This window comes from Ammospiza nelsoni, chromosome 9 (assembly GCF_027579445.1).
Source record: "Ammospiza nelsoni isolate bAmmNel1 chromosome 9, bAmmNel1.pri, whole genome shotgun sequence".
NCBI lineage: Eukaryota > Metazoa > Chordata > Aves > Passeriformes > Passerellidae > Ammospiza > Ammospiza nelsoni.
Genome location: NC_080641.1, coordinates 4,722,251 through 4,745,450, shown reverse-complemented (window position 1 = coordinate 4,745,450; position 23,200 = coordinate 4,722,251). Strand labels below are relative to the sequence as shown.

Below are 23,200 nucleotides of genomic sequence, written 5' to 3'. Positions count from 1 at the left end.
TCCGCATCAATATCCCTGCACCAAATGATGAGTTCTCATGCAAAAATACTGCATTCCCCAGAAGTGACACCTTGGAATAGAAACTTGGAGCAGAACCAGTCCCAGTGCTGTATAAGGGCAGGAAATAATTGCAAAAAGAATCTTAGCTGGGAGAAAAAGAAAATTAATAAGCCTCCTCCTCCAAGTAAAGCAAAAATAACAATAAAAAAAAGAGAGGGAAAGTCAAGTCCAAAAGTGGCTAAATATTTGAATGTACTGAGGAGATTCTTAGGAGACTCCCATTGTCCAGGCTGAAGCTCCCTCAGCACCTCTTCCCTGGCCTTGTGCTGCACCCCTTGCCCAGCTCCCCTGTCCTTCTGTGCCCACGCTGCAGCCCCTCCATGACTTTCTGCTTCCCAGGGCCCACAGCTGCACACAGCACTCCAGCTGTGGCCGCAGCACTGCCCAGCACAGGGCCACGCTCCCTGCCCTGCTCCTGCTGCCCCACTGCTGCTGGCACAGCCACCGTGCCCTTGGCCTTCTTGGCCCCCTGGCCCCACGCTGCCTCATCTTCAGCTGCTCAAGGCCTCCAGCCCTGTGTCCTTTGGGCCCACGCAGCTCCCCAGCCACAAAGGTGCCCATTGCACTTCAGATACAGCAGGCACCATTGCAAGATGGCCTTCCTGTTCTACCACCTCATGTTCCAAGTAGATATCATAAAGTTTGATAGGAATAGGATTCTAAGTCCCTCTCATTAAATTAAAATGATCTAATTCAACTGTACAGGAAATTGCTCTTAATTAAATTTTCCCTATCTGCTGTCTGCAAGCATCGTTCTCTTTTCAAAACTAGGTTTTTAGTTCTTCAAACTCTGAGAAGGAAATTTAAAAATATCTATCTCTGCCTTTATTATTTTTGTTACAGGCATGAATATGGATTTTCTTTTGGCCTTCCTAGCTGGCCCTGTGCAGTCTATTGCTACTGGCCAAGCTCACATCTTCCTCTACAATTCTTAAGCACCAGGAACATGAAATGTTCCTTTCTCACTCACCTCAGGATCTTCAGCACTGCTGAATACATGCTTCAGGGTGACCTGTAGTGGGAAGGGAAAATGAACCAGATGCTCTCATAAAACTGCCTGAGCTGCTGAATCCCACAGAACAAGTCATCCCGAACAGAGATGATTTCCCATTTCACAACACCCGTCCAGGAGACACATTTCATTCACACAGCGAGCAAGAGATCAGGACAATCTTTTTGCTTGTGCCTACACTTTGGCCTGTTTAGCCAGTAATTGAATACAAATATGATCAAGAAAATGCAAACTGTTCTTTAACACTCAATGCTCCTGTTCTACCAAACACATAAGACAGCTTCTGAAATCTCCTTCCGGTACTCTTTTTTTTTTTTTTCACTCAGTGTCATGCACTAATTTTGATTAACTTGCAGGAAACAGTTGCCCAGAAAAGCTCCCCCACAGTCCCCCTGCAGGTGGTGTAGTTCTATTGCGGAAGAGCACAGCAGCACTTCCTTTCCCAGGGAACAACTATTTTAGCACTCAGTAAAAGGTCAAGTTAGTCAAATCCTTTCATGACAAAATTTAAAAAGAAAGAAGCTTTCTCTGAATTCTGGGAATAACTGCAGAGTTTTTGGAAGGCCTAAAAGAAGGTCTGCCAGTCTACATTTTCAAAGGTGTCTTGCTTTTCCCAGCAACCTGAGGAAATGACAGACTCTGCTGCCACAGACTCTCCTGTGGAGGGAATGGAAGCCCTGCTGGTTCCCCTGCAAATGCTGCCCCTGTGGCTACAGACACCCCCTTTTTAGCTGAACATCATGACGGGAGTTTTACCAAAGCAGTGGCATCCTAATGCTCTTTCTGTTTCAAAATCAGAAACTCAGCCACCAAGAAAGAGCAGAAAGACATACAAAAGTCAGGTTAGGATACACCCTAACCTAAGCAGAAGGGAAACCTCTACTTAGGTGTGAAATTCGTAACATAATAAATGGAATAAGTAATGCCATATGCAGCAAAAGCTGCAGTGGCCAGATGGTTAATTATTGGCATTTCTGCAATTTTTCTAAAAGCTAAAAAAACGAGCCTCTTGTCAGTGGGCAGCTGCCTACTGACAGATGCTTTGACCAGGAAGGTTCTCCTGATCTGAGCAAGGCCTAGGGCTGATCTGACACTCAGGCCTTCCGTGCACCAAGGCAACCTTCTGATGCCACTATGAGGACGTGGCAACCATGCCCTGACATCACAAAGGGACAGCTCTGTGTTGGTCTGTGAGTTTATGCAAAGCAATAACCAACCCTCCCTACAGCAAACACAGAGGAGCCTGGGAAATTCTCATCTGTCACAAAGCAGTAAAAATCCCCCTCATGGGCCAAACCCTGTTGTTCAGGGGATCCAAGAGGAACTCCAAGAGTGCCCCAAGCACCTACAGCCTTTACCCCAACTGAGCACTCAGATGGGACACAAGCAAAGGAAACCAGACCAAGACAATGGCCCACAGCATTGCAGATGTGAGAAATGACTCTCACTTTTAAAATTTTAAAGGTTTATTAAACCTTAACAAAGGACTGAATAAGGAAAAGTTGCAGCATTTGGAGTCTCTGTGACTAGCAGCCATGGGCTCATCTACAAAAAGGACGCTCTGCCTTTCATACTCTCAGCTCCTCCAAAAGTTTTGTCAGTGAACTCTGCTGTCCATTGGTGGAGATTACTTTCTTGCATCCTGACTGGAGGTCAGGTGTTGTTACACCCTGCCTGCTGGTCACAAGCCAGCCCTCCCCAAATGCCCTGACTACCAAGGCTATTACAAGGGGGACGGGAAAGAGGACTATGGGAGGATATATTACAATACCATCACTACACATTTGAACATCTACATAACATCTACTTCTTAATTGTCAGAGCCAACCATTGCATTACTCATCAAGAACATAGAGAACCAGGAGAGAAGCCACTGTTGGCATCACAGCTGAAATGCTTCCTAACAAATCTCCCCACATATTTGCACATTTATTGGACATGGCCAGGACTCCTGTGGATGTACATCTCTGCCATTCTTCCCCTTTGCAAGTAGTGAAACTGGCAACTTGTGGGGAAACCAAGGGCTTTGTAGGGGCTGCATTGCTCTGCACACACCCAGGCCACCCGTGGCACAGAGCTTTGGTGCCTAAAAGGATAAGCCAGCTGGAAAATGTTTCATTTTCACCTTTCTTACCTGCTAACAGAAGCTGCCAAAATGAAAGTTTCCAAGCAGGGCCTGATCCCTGTTGCCAGCTCTGGGTTAGAAAGAAGGCATTACTTTGTTTCAGTGGTGGGTGCATAGGGAATCACTTCCCTAAGCCCTGTACACCCAGCTATCTCACCTACTAGTTTGTATCCATCGAACTAAGACATGTTCAATACTTTGCTGAAACTCCCAAGCTATACATTACCCCGAATTTATTGACATATTTCAATCACTTCTCCGAATTTACTGACATGAGACAGGAGTGTCCTGTAGGTCCCTGCTGGTTGTTGCCACAGGTTCAAGAGGAGATCCATGCGCAAAAGAACCTAAGACACAACTGAGCTTGCAAAGCAAATTTATTCCATTAGTTGCAGTAGCAAACAATACATACCAACCCCTGGATTCCCAAAATCCGCTGAGCAGAAGGAGATGGAGTGTGGTGCTTGGCAGCAGGGGCAGTTAGGCAGTGCACTTCCAGGTCATCCCCTGGATCAAAACGCTGTGCATCTCGTCCTTCTCACCCTTCCAGCTCAGAACCAGGCCTTATGTCTCCTGCTCAGGAGTGGAATTTTCCCAGTTACAGCATCAGCTCACACATGGCTGGCTGTGAGATTATGGCTCAGGATGACTCCATGACTCCCTGCCACCGAGGGCTCCATTATGCACAGCTCCCTTTTCAAAGCTTGACTGCCCACTGATTGACCAATACATTGTTTCTCTTTGAAAGGTCAAGGTCCCACCTGTTAAACAAGACATTTTTCTTCATTGTCTTGTCAACCTGCTCAAACATGGATCAAATACGGCTGGGCCTGGGACACGACTCTGGTTCCTGACACAGTTGTCTGGGAAATATTCCCAATGCTCAAATTCTCCTTTGGTGGTCAAGAGCCTCCTAAAAACGCTTTCTTCCCTTTGAATGCATTTCAGCTATGTTCTTAGCAGGAGCACTCTCCTTATTCTCAAGGCCAAGATCGCCAGTTGCACACAGTAAGCACTGCAGTGGGGGAATACATGGTTCAGCACTCCTTTAAAGCTAAAGGAATTCACAAGACTAAGCCCTATTTGTTACACGCCTCTCCTTCCTATTCTGGGAATCAAACACAAGCGTTTCATCAATACACCCTGCAAGTGCTCTTGCTGAGTGAAGCCACATTGCTGCGTCAATAAAGCAGCCGGGACTCAGTTTCTTCATGCAGGGAAAGCCAATTCTTTATTCACATAACTCATTTTTAAACTGTTTTCACAGACCTTGTGTTCAACTGGCTGGTAGTTTTCTTTCCAAACAATTCATTGCTTAGAAGGTGTTTTGGTGTGTACATGCTAAGACTCGCTCTTACTCAGGTGATTACATTTTTCCTTCATGGACGCTCATGGGACAGATTTCTTGTTTATTACAGATGCAAACAGTTTTCTTAGCACAATAGCTTGTTGTGCTAACTGCACTTATTCTTATGACTTTTCCCATAGGACGTTAGCTGGCTGCACGTAGAAGATGTAACAGGCCAGCTGGGAATTTAGCACAGACCAAGGCCTGATTTTAAAAGGCCTTTCTTTCCTAGTCTCCCTACCTGTGTGCAACACATTGTGATTTTCTTTCAGAAATTAATGAAGAAAACACAGATTGCCTACTGAGATTATGCTGCTCTCTTCCAAATCAGCTCACTCCTCAAGCAAAACCCTCAGACATATCCCCGACTCCCTCTCTCCCAGCAGCTCAGGCTGCTCCGGCCTCTGCCGGGGCTCTGCTGGGGCTGCAGCCCGGGCAAGGCCGGGCCCACTCTCACCTCACAGGCGCTGACAGCTCTGCGCTACAGGAGACCTTCCCGAGCACCCTCTCTGATCTTTCTGCTTTCTCACTTGAGCAAGGCTCTCCTCCAGCCAAAGAGATTATTGCATTTAGGGATGCAAATCCAAGTGGCAGGAACCCCAATGCTCTCCAGTCACAGCTGAAGGCCTGAACCTGCACAGGATGTCTTGGCTGCCCCACTCCTCCTTTGGTTTTTCCCGCAAATGCCATTGCCCTTTCTGCCTCAACTAGAAATACCACAGCTATGCCAAAACCAGCCAGTGGGTGGTATTCCAAAGGCAGTGTGATCTGGAGAGGATGAATGAAAAAGAGCCTTCCTCACTTGTGAAACCATACAAAAGAAGCCATATGTGTGACTTAGCACCAATAAAAAACAACTGGTAATTCAGAAGTAAATGTTGAATTTTCTGAAGGGGTCAGAAGGAGGAGAATCTTCCAAATGAGTTGATGTTTCAGAAACTTCATTTAATTACAACCCTAATCTATAATCCTATGGTACAAAACTCTTCCAACAACCCTACTCTACAATCCTACTCTAAATTGGTAACAGAGATAACATCTTGACATGATTGTTATGTTCTCGTCTCTTAGGGTTAGGGTTAAGCTTTGGATTTGGGTTAGCATTTAAGGTTAGGGTTGGGGTTTAGGGTTAGGGTTCTTCTTCACTGAGCTGATGAGTGGTGCCAGGATGAATGCTGGCTTGGCTGAAGTTCTGTAGATGTTTGTTGAGGACTTATCAATGCCACAGTGTCATGGTTTGACACTGGTGCAATGCCAGTGCCGTCATGAAAATACCTTTCTGCTGTGAGATGTGACTAGGAATAAGCAAAGCAGGCTCTCACTTAGAAATAAAGAAAATTTTATTAACTAAACTACAACTCTAAATAACAAGAAACACACAGGGAAAATGAAAACTTTCTAAATCTAAAAACATTTCCTCCTCCCCCTGCTAAATTCCAATACATCTATCCCCCAGATCAGCAACTCTTAGTCTATCACCACTTTTTAGATAATGAATTCTCAATTCATCAAGAGGAGAGGAGTCTTTCTTGTGCTATAGGTTTCTTTTGGAAACACTGTTGAAACCTCGTGTGTTCTCATGTCACTCATGGCACCGCTTGGAGTACATCTGCTGTCGTGACCTCCTCTTTCTATGCTTAGTGCTCCCACCACTGCACATGGACTAGAACTGCATCTAGGGTTGTCTTTTCAAGGATGTTTTGTCTTGCTCCAATGGGACACCTGTCTTCCCCAGATTTCACCCCCTGGGGCCGAGGGGTACCAACACTGAACCCTCTTGGCTCTGAGCCATTGCCTCCCCCTGGATGCAGTCTCTGTGTCACAAGACTCTTGGTTCTGTCTATGGCTATAACAAGAAGAGTTCAGCTAAGCCACTCCATCATCTCTTCCCACTTAAGATTTTTCTCTCTCTCTTCTGCATCTTTCACTTGCCCAGACCTTCACACTTGCACATTTCCTTCTTCCATTTCATCTCTATCTCTCTTTTAGGAAAAGTTAATGTTCTGCAACGTTTTCATTGTCCAAAAAAGGGTTAAAAACTCGGGCTCCGAACACCTGGAGATTCTCACAACAGGGCCGGACACCTTCTTGCTGCACGCCTCCTTCTCTGCAGGCCGGGCTATGCTGCCAGCACATGATATCAAATTTCAAGGTGGCACAAGCTCACACTCTCTCTTTCTGTTGGGGGCAGCGGCCTGCCCGATGCTTCCTGGTGCTTCCCCCATCCTTCCATGCCGGGACCTCTTCACCTCCCATCTCTGTCCAAAGCCCAGCCTACCTCACCCGGCTATATGGCTGCCCCTCTCCCACCCAGCAGCAGCAGCTGGACAGAGGAGAAATCCAAACTCTTTCCCCAACGAAAACCAAGAGAACTTCCAATGGGAGTGCTCTGTTTTTTAACCCCTGTGTTCGCAGAGGTGTATGCATTGTCCCCAGGTGCCAATATTAAAATCTGAACACCTATTGGTGACCACAGCATATCCCTGAAAGCCTTCTTCCTCTCAAACCACTACGCACAGCCAGCTCTGTGATGTCACAACCCCCTCAGTGATGTCACCAGATCCTCTCTGTGATGTCATACTGCCACTCTGTAATGTCACAGCACACACTTTGGCCTCACAGCCAGCTCTATGATGTCACACAGCCATGCCATGATGTCACAGCCTGCACTGACATGTCAGAGAATCCCCTCTATGATGGTGTGTAGTAAACCCCTCAGGTTTAGCCAGGGCCCCTTGGAGAATAGAATGCTGACACAGCGGCAGAGAAGTTTCCTGAATCCAGGGACATCCGCCTTGTACCTTATCCCTATAGCCATCTAAGGCAATACGTAGTTAACCCTACTATTGGTCACTTATGGTCACTCTAACAGCTTTGCCATTGGTCAGGATTGGATCCGGGCCAAGGGTATAAAAGTAGCATACTGTACCCCTACTAACTCGGAAGAAGAAGAGCTGAGAGCCTTCACAGACCCTCCAATAAAGCCATACTCGTGGAACAGCCGGCGTCTTCTGCTTCTCCTCTCTCTACTGTCTGCTGGAGCCTTAGGCCAAGGGAAAAGCTACCTAGCAAGCAAAGAGCTTGAAATCATAAGAGCTGCCTAATCACTAAGAGCTGAATATTCCCTGCTTGCTAGGGCTGTCCCGTGGCCTTGGTCTGAGAGCGAGCTGGCTTCTGGCACCCAGTCCCCTTGGGGACTGAGCTCTGGAGCTGTAACAGCTTGCATAGGATAAGAGCAAGCAAGGCTCATTTAGGTGGCGGCCCAAACGTGTTGTCGGACCCTGGCCCCCAGGAGCGAAGCGTCACCGGAGCATCGGAGCCTTTCAGGGCCTCCTGTTATTGCCTGTTCGGGAAGCCTCTCCTTCTGCGAAACGACTTTTCGTTTTAGAAAATCCTCTCTGCGGAAGGCTCAATTCGACCCTCAAGAAACATCTGGACGAGATAAAGTCTGAGGAGAATTGAGGAGCAGACACTCTTCCACAGACCCCTGACCCCAAAGGGCGTAAGTATTAAGATTGCGCGCATACCTTTGGGTGCTCTAAAAACCTTTTTTGTTTTTTTTTCTTTTTTTCTCGTTTTTCTGTGGAAAGGGCTTGAAAAATCATGGGTACTTGTTTAAGCACCCTAAGACTAACAACACGTGAGAGAGAGTTATATTTAACCATTGTAGAAACCTTATCTGTTAACAATTTCACTTTTTCTAAAGGTAGTCTGTCAAAAAAGACTCTTAAAAAATTTGTATCTTGGATTGTGCTACATTTCCCTGAGACTGATAATTACAATTACTGAAAATTCCTTCTGGGATACAGTTGGAAACACCATTTTTATGTCTCAAACAAAACAGTACTTTTCTGTTACTAACTTCTTACCTTCATTTATAATAACAAAAATGATTGAAAAATCAAATTCTGAAAAAACCTGCAAACTAACAGATCTTTCCTCTTCATATGCTAATTGTGCTGATAAGATAACAGAGCTTTATGCCTTGCAAGCCACAGAGCCTCTGGGCTCTGCAGAGCTTCCTGTAGATACCACCTCGCAGGCAGAACCCAAGCAGCCCCCCCCCCGCCCCCCCATCATCTCCCCTCGCGGGACCCTCGCTGCCCAACTCCCCGTTTCCCGTTGTAGCCCCCCATCCCCCCGGCCCCGCTTCCTTCCGGCTTCCGGCCCCGGGGGCCCCGTTCCCTGTCCCTGCCGCCGTAGCCCCCGCTGCGGCCACCCCTTCCCCTGTGCCGCTCTACCCCCTGCTCCGTCCCCCGCCCCCGTGCTGCCGTTGCCGCCTCCCGTCACTGCGATCCCGGTCCTCCCTACCCCCGCCGCCGTTCCCCGCCCCCGCTTCCCCCGTTGCGGTATCCCCAGCTCCCGCTGCTGTCCCCACCATGCTCCCTGGCCCCGTTATCGCCGCCGCCCCCCTCAAGCCTCGCTGCTACCCCCCGCCCCCGCTCCCGCCCTCTCTGCCATCACCGCCCCCGCTCCCGCCCCTCCCAAGACCACCCTGGCCCTCCCGGCCCCGTCTGAGAGGGGGCCGGCCCCTCCCAGTGCCTTCCCAAGTCATGCCCACACCCTGTCCCCCTGCCCTGAGCCTCACACATTCGCAGTAACACCAGCACCACCACTTCACCCTATACATGTAGTACCCCAAACCAGCGGCACTGCTTGCGTACACCCAAACCCCCCAGGCGTGCATCCCCAACCCTCCCTGCCCCCACGTGTCCCTCCAACCCCTCACCCAACACCCCCCACCCAATCCGGTCCCTGCTGTGCTGCTACCCCCTCACCCAATAGCGCCAACTCCTGTCCAGTCATTGAAAACCATGAAAAACGCTTCTAAACGAAAAAAAAAAGGAATTCACAGGTAGCAAATCCCTCACAGCTTTCCTCAGACAATGAGAGCTCTTCTGATGAAACTGATTTTGATACGATTAACATAGACCCATGGGCTCTTATTAAGATAGAAGCTACAAAGTCAGGGAATTGGGACCTAGCACAGAAAACCACAGCCTTTCCGGTTGAGTACAGGCAAAGAAGGAATGGTGGGCAATCTAATATCAAGACATGGAAACCAATTTCTAATACAGAACTTGTGCAATTGAGAAATATAGCCAAGGAACATGGACGTAGTTCACATATCTTTAGAAATTTCTTAGAAGCCGTGTTCTCTGCACGTCTTGCTTCCTCATGATGTAAAAAATATTTCACAATGCCTCCTGTCACCAGCAGAATATTTGTTATGGGACAGGCATTGGAAGAAACACTTAAAAACATTATCACATTCATATACTGCCAATGCTCTTAAGACTGTTATGTTTGCCCAATTATCCCATCATAAAAATGCCAAACAGTATTAAAAGTAGTAACAGTTTTAATTAAATAGTTTAGAAAATATATAAACAAGGGATAATTTGGTTGAAATAATAGTGCATAAGCTAAAGATACCGCGGGGTACGGAGGGCAGGATTCAATGACCCTTGCCACTTCACGTACAAGCTTGCCAAGTGAAAGTCACCCCTTATATGTCATGTGTCAATGCCATCTCCTTCTATTTTCGGTTCGTCACTTTTCTGTCTCCGCCTTCATTACCACCTTTACCACGCATGCGCCACCACTCGGTTTGGTGGTCGCCCAAGTCTTTGGGGGTCGTCGCTGATGAAGGCCCTGTAGTCTTCTTTGTTGTCCTTTAATTCACCTTTGGGTTACACATGCGCACCAAGCCAGTACAATGTAAGCCAAGACTAACATATCACTGCATCTACATATCAAAGCAATAAGTCCCTTATAATTAGCATTTTCTTGGACCCAACCAGGTTCTTGGTCATTTTTAGCAACTGAATCTTCAGCTTCTTTCCTGTGGTCCTTGAGAACATCTGCTGAGAAGGGGGGGTGGGTGGAGCCCCTCCTTTCCCTCTCTTCTTTGGCATTACAACTTTTAACTACTAACTGTTTTATTATTCTCAAATATTAATTACTGTATCAATATTGATTACTGTTTCAATTTCTATCAGCACGAATCATACCTATTTATCACAAGACCAACTTCACAGTAGAGCAGTTGGCCAGCGAAGGAGACTTACAAAAGCCAGCTGAACAAATGGAAACTCTGAATAAAGAAGTGCTGCAAGATGTAGCAATCGCAGCTAAAACCTTCTTGCTTCTTAGGCAGGATGAGTCAATGCCAACAATGTATTTTTCTACTATTAAACAAGGCATTGAAGAAAGCTTTATAAAATTTGTGGACAGACTTAGAGATGCTTTGGAGAAACAGATAGAGAGCACAGAGGCAAGGAAGGAACTCTTATGTAAGCTTGCTTTCAGCAACTCAAATGAGAAATGTAAAGCCATTTTGAGGTCTCTACCAGTGGATTCAAACCCTACTATAGAGCAAATGCTGGAATGCTGTACACGTCACATGTCCACTGAAAATATGTGGCCCAAGCAGTTGCTAAGGGTATTGCTGAAGGAGTTTCTGGTGCATACACAGTCATAACCTTTAAAGAACAAGCTAAGTGCTATCACTGTGGAGAGCTAAGACATTATATAAAGGGCTGCCCGGAGAGATCACCCCCCCCAATACCATCGTAATTCTTATCAAAGTCCCCAACATCAGCAACGCCGCGTCCTTTAAAGTCCTTGAGCCGCCTGGTGGACCTTTGGGCGCAGAATATAAATCAAAGGCTACCCAGACCCAATCACGCACAAACCCAGGCTGCTCCAGACCCAAAGAAGAAACCCCAACCCATGGGACAGCCCCGATGGGTACCCGCCAGCAACTGGTAACTGCTTTGTCCATTGATTTTAATGATAATGTTCACCATGTTCCCACAGGAAAATATGGACCTAAAGGGAGTCCTTCAGACACTTTAATGACAGGTGACTCTCTTAATACTCCAAATGAAATCTTTGTTGTTCAGGAAGTGCTGACAGTGCAGCTGGGACAAGAGATCCTCCTGCAGGTATACTGCATAGACTTACCATTTTTTCTTTCTAAGGGAACTCCAATAGCTCAGGCCTTCTTACTCCCAAAGAATCACAGGCAACAGATTCCTCTCAACCCTACAGCTATGCAGGCACAAGTCATGGTACCATCCAAGCCTACCATCGAGTGCGGCCTCTCCCACAAAGGAGAGAAGACCCACCTGCCAGGGATGCTGGACACCGGTGCAGATGTAATCATCATCCCCTGTTCAGATTGGCCAGCACACTGGGATCTACAACCTGTTGCAGGCATGATTTCCAGGATTGGTGGAACTACAGTATCCATGAGGAGAAAGAACAACATCCTCGTTGAAGGGCCTGAAGGCAAGCTGGCAACCATCCGTCCATTTGTAGAAAAAGCCCCCATCACCCTTTGGGGAAGAGACGTTTTATCCCAGTGGGGAGCTTCCCTATGTATTCCCACTCAGGATTTCTAACCAGGGCCACTGAGTTGAGCGCACTGCCAGAAATACCCTGTCTCACCTGGAAAAGCCATGAGCCAATCTGGACTGAGCAGTGGCTCCTAAAGAAAGCCAAGCTGCATGCCCTAAATGCCCTCATGGAAGAACAGCTCAAAAAAGGCCACATAGTGGAGTGCGACAGCCCTTGGAATTCTCCAGTCTTCGTTCTACCAAAGCCTGGTACAAACAAGTGGAGGCTTCTCCATGACCTTTGGAGAATCAATGATGTCATCGAGGATGTGGGCCCTCTTCAGCCTGGGCTGCCCTCCCCATCGATGCTGCCTGGAGACTGGACACCTGCTATCATAGACATTAAGGACTGTTTCTTCAGCATACCGCTGCACCCTGAGGATGCTCCACGGTTTGCTTTCTCCGTTCCCTCTATTAACAGAGGCCCCGCTCAAAAGATATCATTGGTGTTATCTTCCTCAGGGCCTAAAAAACTCGCCCACTATGTGCCAGTGGTACGTGTCTCATATCCTGTTTACCATTCAGAAATCATTTCCAGACGCTATCATCTATCACTATGTGGATGATATTGTGGTATGTGCTTCAGACAAAGCTTACTTGGACAAAACAGTTAAAAAGACTATTGAAGCCATTGAAAAGGCAGGAATGGAAATTCGTGAGGACAAAATCAGTACACTGAGCCATGGACTTACCTTGGAGTCCAGATCCGGGAAAGAACCATCATGCCTCAGCAGATTGCCATCAATGACGACCCAAAAACCCTCAGGGATTTACACAGCCTGTGTGGATCCATCAGCTGGGCACATCCACTGCTAGGAATTACATCAGAGGACCTTGCTCCCTTGTTCAATCTTCTTCGTGGACCCAAGGAACTGGACTCTCCCTGCGCTCTCACAGAGGAAGCCAGAGGTGCCATCATCAAAGTCCAGGAAGCCCCGTCTTCACGCAAAGCCCATCGCTATGAGCCCAGTCTGCCTTTCCAGTTCATCATCCTGGGAAAAGCTCCTCAATTCCATGGACTGATTTTCCAATGGGAAAATCTCAGGCATCCCCTGAGAAGTAGTGGATGATATCAAAGAGATGGCTTTTAAAGATTTAATCCAGGTATTGGATGGTAGAACTTATAGTATAGGTGGCCTTTGAGTCCTAGTAAAATATCTGTACTATACGTGAATATCTGTATATAGGCCTTGCCCAGTAAGTCCCGGTTGGTCTTGATGGACTGCAGCTGTGATGTCCTTCATTGGGCTGCAGCTGTGGCTAGTGAAGATAACTGGGATAAACGGGGGTGGGTTGGTCAGTCAGGGAGAGCCTTGAAGGAGCTCTGACTAAGAAGAAGCAACATGCAGAAGAAGGAGTCTGTGCTGTGAAGATCTGCAGCCATAAGAAAACACTGAGGAGGTATGGGTCTTAAGAAATACGATAACAATAGTATGGGACTCTAGAAATATAACAACCAAAAGAACCCGCAATTTGGACTACCTTGGGTGGCTGCAGCTGAAGCTTTAGGACAATTAGATCATCTTGGGTGCCTGTTAAGTAAGCAAGCCAATGCTACCTACCTCCCTTGAGTGGCCTGCTCTCAGACATAGAGACCATCAGACATGCCACCTTGCAGAACAGTGATAGAGTTTTTACTCTGGGCACCTGGGCATGGCTGTGTAGACTCTGAGGGATGTGTTGCATTAACCACTCCAGCCACAGTCAGTTAATCCACAAGAGCATTCAGGTACTGAAGGAAGAGTTCAAGAAGCTTCAAGTGGAAAACAAAGATTGGTTCAATAAACTCTTCCAATCCAACGGACTAAAGGGTTGGATGATATAGCTAAAACAGGACTATTCATTCTCATAGTGATTGTTGTATTGTTAATTGTCCCATGTTCATTTGAATGCTTTTAGAAAGTTTCACAAAATTCTTTCAGTCCCATCTTTGTTGCAAAACAGAAAGGAGGAAGATACCCAACACAGGCACCTCATGGACTCCTTGGAGGAGAGAATTGGAGGCCAGGATGGCACAAAAACCTCTCAGAGACTGAGTTTAGGCAGGGAAATCCTTAAAAGTACCTAAAAACATTGTTAAATCCATAAAGTACCTTAAAAACCTTGAGTATTTCAAGGCATTAATGAGCCCCACTGAGTGTCAGTACAAAGCTCTCAAGGGACTCATTAAAGCAGATAACTGGGGCCATGATTGCACAAACCCCTCAGTGACTCCAAGGCAAAAGCCAAACCCAAAGTCCTTTGAAAAACCTGCAGTACCTGCAGGGAGCATTAATGAGCCCCCAGGGCCATTCCTGGCCAGGATTCCCCAGGGACTCCTTCCAGCAGATCCTTGAGGCCACTGGGATGTGGGCTAGGGGGGGATGCAGAGGGCAGGACAAGGGGATGACAGTGCCCAGCCTGGCTGGGGCTGTGCCAGGAGGCCCCAGGGTCTCAGGACAAGGTGTCTCCTCACAGCCCTTGGTGGCACAGACCCTGCTGCTGTGCCCCAGGGCACCAAGACTTGGCTACTCTTTGTCCCCACCTGTCATCACTGCCTCCAGTTCTCTGCTCTGCCTGGGGCCTGGGGACACTTTCTCAGTCGTGTCCCTCACTGGGACCCATTAAAACTCCAAGAAACTTTGGAGTTGGATTCTGACTTGGAGTTCTGGAGAGGTTTCTTCAGCTCCCTCTCAGGGACTGATGTGCAGGACCTGAGCACAAAGCCCCAGAGGCTCATTAAAGTCCTTGTGCTTTGTCGGTGCTGCTGAGCTGGACTGGGCTCCTGGCACAGAGGCAGCTCCTGGTAACCAAGAAGAGCTTCAAAAGCACATTTCTCTTGATGAGCAGCCCTTCTGCCAGCCCAGCAGGGCTGGGGCACTGCCTGCAGCCACCCCGGGCACAGCACAGAGGCACAGAGAGCTTCAATCAGTCAGGGCTGGGAAGGTGCTGAGAAGTGCCTGGGGCACAATCACTGCCAGCCCTTGGCACAGGAAGCTCTGGCTGCAGGACAATGCAGCTGCAGCTCCTGGAGCCATCTCCTAAAGCTGGAACATCCCAATGCCTACAGACCCTGTGAGTACAATTCTGAGTATTTCTGGTGTGGGGGAGGTGAAATGCTCTTGAAGCTCTGACATGCTGAGGGTTTCTGGTCAGTCACAGAATATTTCCAAGACAAGGACTTTGTAAAATATGAGGTAATTTCCAAAGACTTTGCATTCAGTTTCCTACTATTGGACAATGGCAGGGTGGGAGAGGTAAATATTAAAGGTTGATTATGAATTATTTATTAATAATTTTGACAAGTTCCTGAGACAATGCAAACTGTACCTTTTAGTCATCAGTAGGAGATGTCTCATTTCCTTTCAGCCACTCTGCCCATGGACGGCACCAGCATCACCATAGTTGGAGCCATCAGGCTCAGTCTGAGGTGTCCTTTCTCCAAGCTGCAAACAGAACCTTCCCCCAGGCAGTGCCCTGCAAGCAGGCAGGGTTCTGTCAGGCTAAATGAGAGTGCACAGAGATTTGGGGTCTGTGAGTGCTGGCACAGAGACATCAGGCATGGGGAAACACCTGCAGGAGGGAAATCTGCAGGAAGCAGAGAGAACATCAAGCAATGAGAGAAAACAAAACCCAGCAATGCTGTGGCAGGGAGAGTTTAGAGATGTCCACCAGATCCCCTCCATTGCAGCCCCTCCCTCTGAACAAGCCCCCTCCCTCCTGTGCCCCCAGCCAAGCCTCTGCCCTCAGGGCCGGGGCTCCAAGGCGTGCAGCCCCTCCTGTGTAGGCAGAGCTGCAGCAGAGCCGTGGGGCAGCTCTGCAGCCCCGAGCCCAGTTCCCTCTGCAGAGCACAGGGCTGGGAGCAGCTGCCCGGCCCTGGGGGCTCTGGAGGGGGCACAGCTGGCTCAGGGTGATGCTGTCCTAAGTGCCTGGCTCTGGGCAATGCTGTCAGTGCAGCCAGGGAAGGAGCTGCATCTCCCTTCATCCAATGCCATCATAAGGATACTTGGGAGTCTCTCTGAGATTTCAGTCCAAGCTGAGGGCTTCAATCCAGGGTGGAAACCAGTCTTAGAGCATCTCTGAGTTGTGAGATTGATGGAGAAAGGCAGAGGTGTTGTGACACTGAAAATGCTGCTGTGTTGGTAAAATGAGCAACGTGAGCCGTTGGCTACAAGTGTGGAGCTGGGCTGTGGTGGATCCATCTGCTCTCAGCAGTCTCTGGGTGTTTTTTAGAGCAACATGGGAGTGTGCAAATCCTTCATTTGAGAAAAGAGAATGCCCAGAGAAACTCCAAACAGAATGAAGTGAGTGACCATCTCTCCTCAGTCTCCACTCTTAATCTTGCCTCAGAGAACTCACTCTGTTCTACCAGAGGGCTGGAGAAAAGCTGAAAGTTTCTGATACTTAAGAATAGCAGGAGAGACATGGAGGGAGCTTAAAAAAAAACCACAGAACACTAAAACACCAAAAGCTAGCTGTGTGTTCCAGGGAAGGGTGTATGAGAAACAGCTTTGATTTTGCTTAGGGGTATCTCCTCTCACACGTCACTGTCCTTTTCTCCATGAACAGGATCCCATGTGCCACAACAGCAAATGTACAACAGCAGCTCCATCAGCCACTTCCTCCTGCTGGCACTTGCAGACACGCGGCAGCTGCAGCTCCTGCACTTCTGCCTCTTGCTGGGCATCTCCCTGGCTGCCCTCCTGGGCAACAGCCTCATCATCAGCGCTGTAGCCTGTGGCCACCACCTGCACACGCCCATGTTCTTCTTCCTGCTCAACCTGGCCCTCAGTGACCTGGGCTCCATCTGCACCACTGTCCCCAAAGCCATGCACAATTCCCTCTGGGACACCAGGAACATTTCCTACACAGGATGTGCTGCTCAGCTGTTTTTCTTTCTGTTCTTCATCTCAGCAGAGTATTTCCTGCTGACCGTCATGTGCTACGACCGCTACGTATCCATCTGCAAACCTCTGCACTATGGGATTCTCCTGGGCAGCAGAGCTTGTGTCCACATGACAGCAGCTGCCTGGGCCAGTGCCTTTCTCAATGCTCTGCTACTCATGGCCAATACATTTTCCCTGCCCCTGTGCCATGGCAATGCCCTGGGCCAGTTCTTCTGTGAAATACCTCAGATCCTCAAGCTCTCCTGCTCACAGTCCAAACTCAGGAAACTGGGGCTCATTGTTGGCAGTTCCTGTTTAGGTTTGGGTAGTTTTGTGTTCATTGTTTTCTCCTATGTGCAGATCTTCAGGGCTGTGCTGAGGATCCCCTCTGAGCAGGGACGGCACAAAGCCTTTTACACCTGCCTCCCTCACCTGGCTGTGATCTGCATGTTCCTCAGCACTATTCTCTTGGCGCACCTGAAGCCCCCCTCCATCTCCTCTCCATATCTGGATCTGACCCTTTCAATTCTGTACTCGGTGGTGCCTCCAGCCCTGAACCCCCTCATCTACAGCCTGAGGAACCAGGAGCTCAAGGCTGGAGTGGGGAGACTGATGACTGTATGCTTTCAGGGTGCTGGCCATTGAACTGCTGGCCAATTTCTGCAAATCACTTGTAATAAACGTCATCTTTGATACTTCTTATTACATTTTGAAGGTTCTTTGATTTACTTTATTAATCTTGTCTGATACTCTTTGGTTGGACGTGACCTACACACACTAAATTAGGCTCAAAGAAGAAAATGTTTTTATTTTGCGTGTTCTGTAGTTGATATAATTTTTAAAAAGAGTGATCTTAAGTCATGCATTACATCACAATAACTTTTTTTAATCATTGATGCAAAGCTATTACCATCAATATAATTAGCGAAATTTCACAGAAATTTAATAAGGTACATATAAACATCTACCTATGTATATAGTCTAGCTTACAAAAATTTTCATAAAACTGTACTAATCTGTTCCCGTGGTGACCGCCTTGTTTTCTTCCTTGCTATGGATACAGTCTAAAATCACCAAATGTTATTTCTTCTATAAACTCACCTTTGCCTGCAAGCTAGGTGTAAAGCCCCTCTGTTTCATCCACAAAGAAATGTCATTGTTTGTGCCATTTTTCATTTTGTTTCACTCCACCTTCCCTGTGGCCACAGACTGTGTCAATGAGGGGCTGCACTCTTGGTGGCTTTAAAGGAACTAAAGGATATCCCAGCAGAGTTTTCTGCAGAGATGCTCTTTTGTTGCCCTCTCTGGAGCTGCAGCAGCAATGTCTGTGTGCAGAGCTGGGGGCAGATTAGGGCTGGCCCAGCAGCTGTGCCCAGCAGCAGCAGCAGCACTTGGTGTTGCCAGTGCTGCTGCCATGGCCCTGCCCCACTGCCCTGGTGGCCCTGGTGTTGCTGCAGGGCCTGAGTGCTCTCGTGGCCTGGCACAGCCCTGGGGGTGACAGTGCCGTGGCTGCAGGAGGGACAGGCCATGGGCACTGCTGGGGCAGCGCTGACGCCTCAGGCCAGGCCCTGGGGGCTCCAGGCTCCTTGCCCAGGCTCTCTCAAGAACACGCCCAGGCCAATGCTCAGCACAGAAAAGCTCTGTGAGCAGACCCAGGCTGGCCGTGGGCAGGCTGGGGGCAAACAGCATGGCTGGGGCTTTGCAAGGGCCCTGGGGGAGACGGGAAGGAGCAGCAGAGCAGGGGCTGATCCACCCCCAGTGCGCTGGACAGCCCAGGGCAGTGTCCCAGAGCATCCTCATGGAGCTGCCAACAACATCCCCCCTCTGCAGCCCTGGCCTCTCCCCCAGCTCACACAGGTGCCCCATCCTTGCAGGCACAGACACGGCAGCACTGGCTCAGCAGCCCCTGTTTGCATTGCACAGAGCAGGGGGAGCACCACCATGCTGTTGGTGTGGGGACATGAACCTGAGGGAGCACAAATGCCATCAGCCCCTGGGGCCAGCAAGGGCTGGGGGACACCAGGGAAACCACTCAGCTTTGTCCTGGCCTCTGCACTCAGCCAGAAAGTTTGATCTCATCAGCTGGGAGTTTCCTGTCCCACTGCAGACGCTGTTGCTCAGAGCCAGGGCTTCCTGGCAGCCACCCCCAAACTGCCCTGAGCATTTTCTTGGCTTCTCCTTTCTTTCTTTACTCTTCCTTTTACAAATTTCTTCCTTTTGCCCACCCCTGTTCCCTCCCCTGCAAACAGCCCATCCCTGTTTGCCCTTCCCTCTCTGGCTGCACTCCCCATTTCAGTTCCTGACTTGGCACCATGGGAACGTCCTTTGGGCAGCAGGATCATCCTACAAGTGCTGCAGGAATTGTCTGCAGGCTCCTGCAGTGCCTGGTGCTGCTCCCTTGCCAGAGACACCCCAGGCCAGGGGGGCACATCTGGGCTGCTGTGTCTGGCTCTGGGGCTCCCTGTTCTGGGCAGTGAGGAGGAGCTGCAGAGGCTCTGCAGGACTGACAGGATGGGCTTTGGGGCTAGCAGGAGAAGCTGAGGGACCCAGGCTGCTGGAGCTTCTGAAGAGGAGGCCCAGGGCTCATTGTGCAACTGCTCCAAGGGTGGTTTCAGAGAATCCCAGAATCAGCAAGGTTGGAAAAGACCTTGGAGATCATCAAGTCCAACCTGTGCCCTGACACTGCCTTGTCTCCCCTGAGTGTCCTCTTCTCCAGGATAAAAAACCCATCTCCCTCAGCCACTCCTCACCGGACTTGTGCTCCAGACCCCTCACCAGCTTTTTTGGCCTTTTCTGGACGCACTCCAGCCCCTCCATGTCCTTCCTAAATTGGAGGCCCAGAACCGCAAACAGCACTGCGGGTGCTACCCAACCAGTGCTAAGTACAGGGGAAGAATCCCTGCCCTGCTCCTGCTGGCCACACCATTCCTGATCCAGGCCAGGAGCCATTGGCCTTCTTGCCCCCCTGGGCACACCACTGGCTCATGTCCAGCATGCTGTCCATCAGCCCCTGCAGGTACCTTTCTGCCTGGCTGCTGTCCAGCCACGCTATCCCCAGCCTGTAGTGCTGCAGGGGTGTCACCCTGGTTTTTTAAGATTTTCTAAGCCTTCCTATGTTGACATTCTTGTAGTAAACTTTCTCACACACTTTCTGTAAATAACTGATTGTTTTGCATTCCTTTATGGAGGAGAAGAGAGTTGATGGACTCTTGGTTTGTCCAGTGTCATTGGAGAGGTGGCACTGTCACCCTTCAATCCGCTTTCACTTTTGGAAAACTATAAATGTTGGAGTCAGAAAATAAAACTTCCTTTTTTTCCTTCACCTTGAGAATAGCAGTGTGAGCTTGTGTTCTTTCATGTCCTCTAGTTACATCTGGTGACTGCCAAAGTAAACTGCAGCCTAGGCTGAGACACAGAGGCCAGATTGCAGGTGAGGTTGTATTGTCCCCCCTCTTTGGTGCTTTGCCTGCTGTTCTGGTGGTGATGGCAATCTCTGTGGATTTCAAGGAGGATTCCCTTGTTTTGGATCTCTGGAGGGGGTTCCTGGAGTGGAAACAGGTTTCTGTTTCCTGGGATGGCTTTGAGAGGTTATTCCTATGGGTCAGAGAGCTAGGGCTCTTTTCGGACCGTGCGAAGGCATTCTCCAGGGAGGCGCGGTCTCTCATGGGGGTCCGCCTCATGCAGGCCCTCTTTGATGATTGCACTGTAGATGTGGGATCGCTGCTGGTGCAGTGGAAATAGTGTGAGGAGCTTTGGCAGGGGTCTGGTTCTTGTACCCCTCGGATTTCCCAGGGAAGCCCTTCTGTCTCAGATGTGGACGAGGGGGAGTTTGAGTTTCTGTGTGATGTGGAGCTCTCTCCCCCACCCTGGGACAGTGTGCTGGGGGACATGTCCAACTGGGGGATGGTGATGTTTCCCCCGGGGTGGATTTTGCTCTTGGCCAGCTGTTCCTGAGCCCGAGAGCTCTGTGGATTCGGCAGGCCATCCTCGCCTCACCCTGTGTGGGCGGCGGGGCAGAGAGCGTGCTGCCCTCTCTTTGTGCCTTCCCGGCCTTTGAGGATCAGCCTCCGCCTCTGATTGAGTCTGATTCGGTGACAACTCTGTGTCCAAACTTCGGTGTTTCCATGACGTTCCCCCTGAGCACAGCAGGGGCAGGTTCAACCGCCTTCGAGTTGGGCTCATTGGTGGGAGGGTGGCTTCACCCATCTCTGAGTCTGTGCAGTCTGCCAGGGATGCGCAGTCGGTGGAAGCTGCCGGGTGTGGGGCCGTGGTCAGTGTTCCGTCCGGCCCTGAGCCAGTGGGTGGGCAGCCCACCCCACTCCTCTCAGCCGGGCCAGTGCCCACTGTGGAGTCTTGCAGCTCAGGGTGGACGCTCTTTGGGGCTGTGCCGGGCTCCCTCATGCTGCCCCGCAGTGAAGTGACTCCTTGGGCCCCACCTCTCTCGGCATCCCGCTCCTCCCCCATGTTGGGGGCCGGGGGCCCCACGCCCGTCTCGTCCCAGCCCACACCAGGTTTGCGGGCTGTGCTGGCACCTGTGCCTGCCAAGGCGCCCCCTGCCGGGGCTGCTTTTTGACAGGGTGCTGAGGTATTTAACCTTTGGTGTGAATGCCGACACAGCCGGTGGGAGGCTGGTGGGTTCCAGGGGCTGTGGCGCCTCCTCGTTGAATTTGTGGATGTTTCCCTCGTGCCAGATGACTGTGTTTCTGAGGAACCCCATGCATTTCTGGTAGGAAGCCAAAACTAAGTCCGATAAGATGTCTGAGCCTGCCTCCTTGTGGCATCTGCAGGATCACGGAGTGGGGTCCTCTGCTCTGCCGGTGCTGCAGGGGTTGCAGGGGTGAGTGGTGTTGACCTGGCTCCAGTCGATCATCCTGTCTTGTCCCCGTGGGGCCCAAGTACTGGGACACAGCAGGTGCGGTGGCTTTGCCAGGAGGTTCCCAGGCTTTCCCTGTGCTCAGGGGTGTTACTCATAACACCCATGAACAGCTTTTGTATAAGCTGGAGAGGGAAGTCCATGATGCGGTTGCTCAGCATGGTTTGGGGTCTGCTGAGGTTATGCAGACTCTCTGGAGGGTTGCTATGGAAGTGCTGACGCCTCATGACCTCCATCGTGTGGCATATTCTCTTTTTGACCCTGTGCAGTTTGATGGTTTTGAGACCAAGTGGGCTCATTTGGCAGCCGACGCGGTGGTGCAGAATGCTGCGCTGGGGCCATAGGACCCCAGGTGTGTGGATGTGGCTGACATGCTGTTGGGCACTGGGCTTTATGAAAATTCTCAGGGGCAGGCTGGATTCGATCCCCTTGTGCTTGACCAGTGCCACACGTTGGGCTTTGCAGCGATTGTTCAGACCCTGGAAATGGCTGCTCCGAGGCAGCCATTTGCGACCATTGTCCAGGGGGTTGATTTGATGAGTCTTTCATGGCATTTTTGGCAAGGCTGACGGCATCTGTGGAGAGGCGGGTGCCTGATCCTGTGGCAAAGAGGATTGTGATTGCAGACCTTGTGAGGTGTAATTGCAATGATGCTTGTAGGAGGGTCATAGTGGCTCTGCCTGGTTTTCCTACTGTCTCCCAGATGGTGGAGGCCTGTGCGGACATCTTCCCCTCGAGTCAGAAGTTGGCTGCCGTGGTTGCCGCTGTGCAGCCAGTCTGGGCAGTGCCGCAGGGCAGGTGGCCACAGCAGGGGACTGGGCAGGCTGGCAAGAAATGGGGGAAGAAAGCACAGAAGTTCAGATTTCCCATGTTCTTATGCAGTTGGTGTGGTAGGCTCAATCACATGTCCAATATCTGCAAGGTGACTGTTCATGTTAATGGCCAGGCTTTACCAGGCTTGGGAAACATCGATCAAAGTGTGCAGCAGGGATGTGCCCAGACACAAGCTTCTCTCCAGACCCTGGAGCCAATGGAGGTCTCCTTTGCCATCTCCCAGCCAGCACCCGTGGATCAGCAGGTGTGGATGTCTGCACCGCAGTAACAGTTGTCTTAGAATCTTGTAAAATACACAAGGTTCCCCTGGATGCCTTTGATCCCTTGGGTGGGGGCATGAGTGCTCTTCTGATGGGGAGGTCTAGTGCCACCCTTCAGGGCATCATTGTGTCCCTGGGGCTCATTGATGCAGATTTCACAGGGCAGATTTATGAAATGGTCTCCACACCCACCCCCTCCTGTCAAGATCCCAAAAGGGATGCAACTTGCTCAACTTGTGCCTTTTAAGTCCTCTGTTCGCAGGACAGCTGACCGGTCACATGGAGCTGGTGGCTTTGGATCCACTGGGCTGCCTCAACTTCACTGGACTGCTGTCCTGACCAAGGACCATCCTGAGATGCTGTGTACCCTGTCTGTTCCTGGTGCTACGCCATCGGAAATCCACCTCCGTGGGCTTCTAG

The 23,200-nt window shown here is 49.9% G+C and overlaps 1 protein-coding gene across 1 annotated transcript; it reads left to right on the top strand.

Moving 5' to 3' along the window:
- Positions 1 to 16,519: 16,519 nt before the first annotated feature.
- On the top strand, positions 16,520 to 17,458 carry LOC132077002 (olfactory receptor 14C36-like). Its single transcript, XM_059478440.1, has one exon. It carries the CDS (start codon positions 16,520 to 16,522, stop codon positions 17,456 to 17,458), a length of 939 nt encoding a protein of 312 aa, XP_059334423.1.
- The last annotated feature ends 5,742 nt before the right edge of the window (positions 17,459 to 23,200 follow it).

Excerpts from the sequence above, each read along its gene's own strand:
- LOC132077002 (XM_059478440.1), top strand. The coding sequence starts at position 16,520 with ATGTACAACAGCAGCTCCATCAGCCACTTCCTCCTGCTGGCACTTGCA.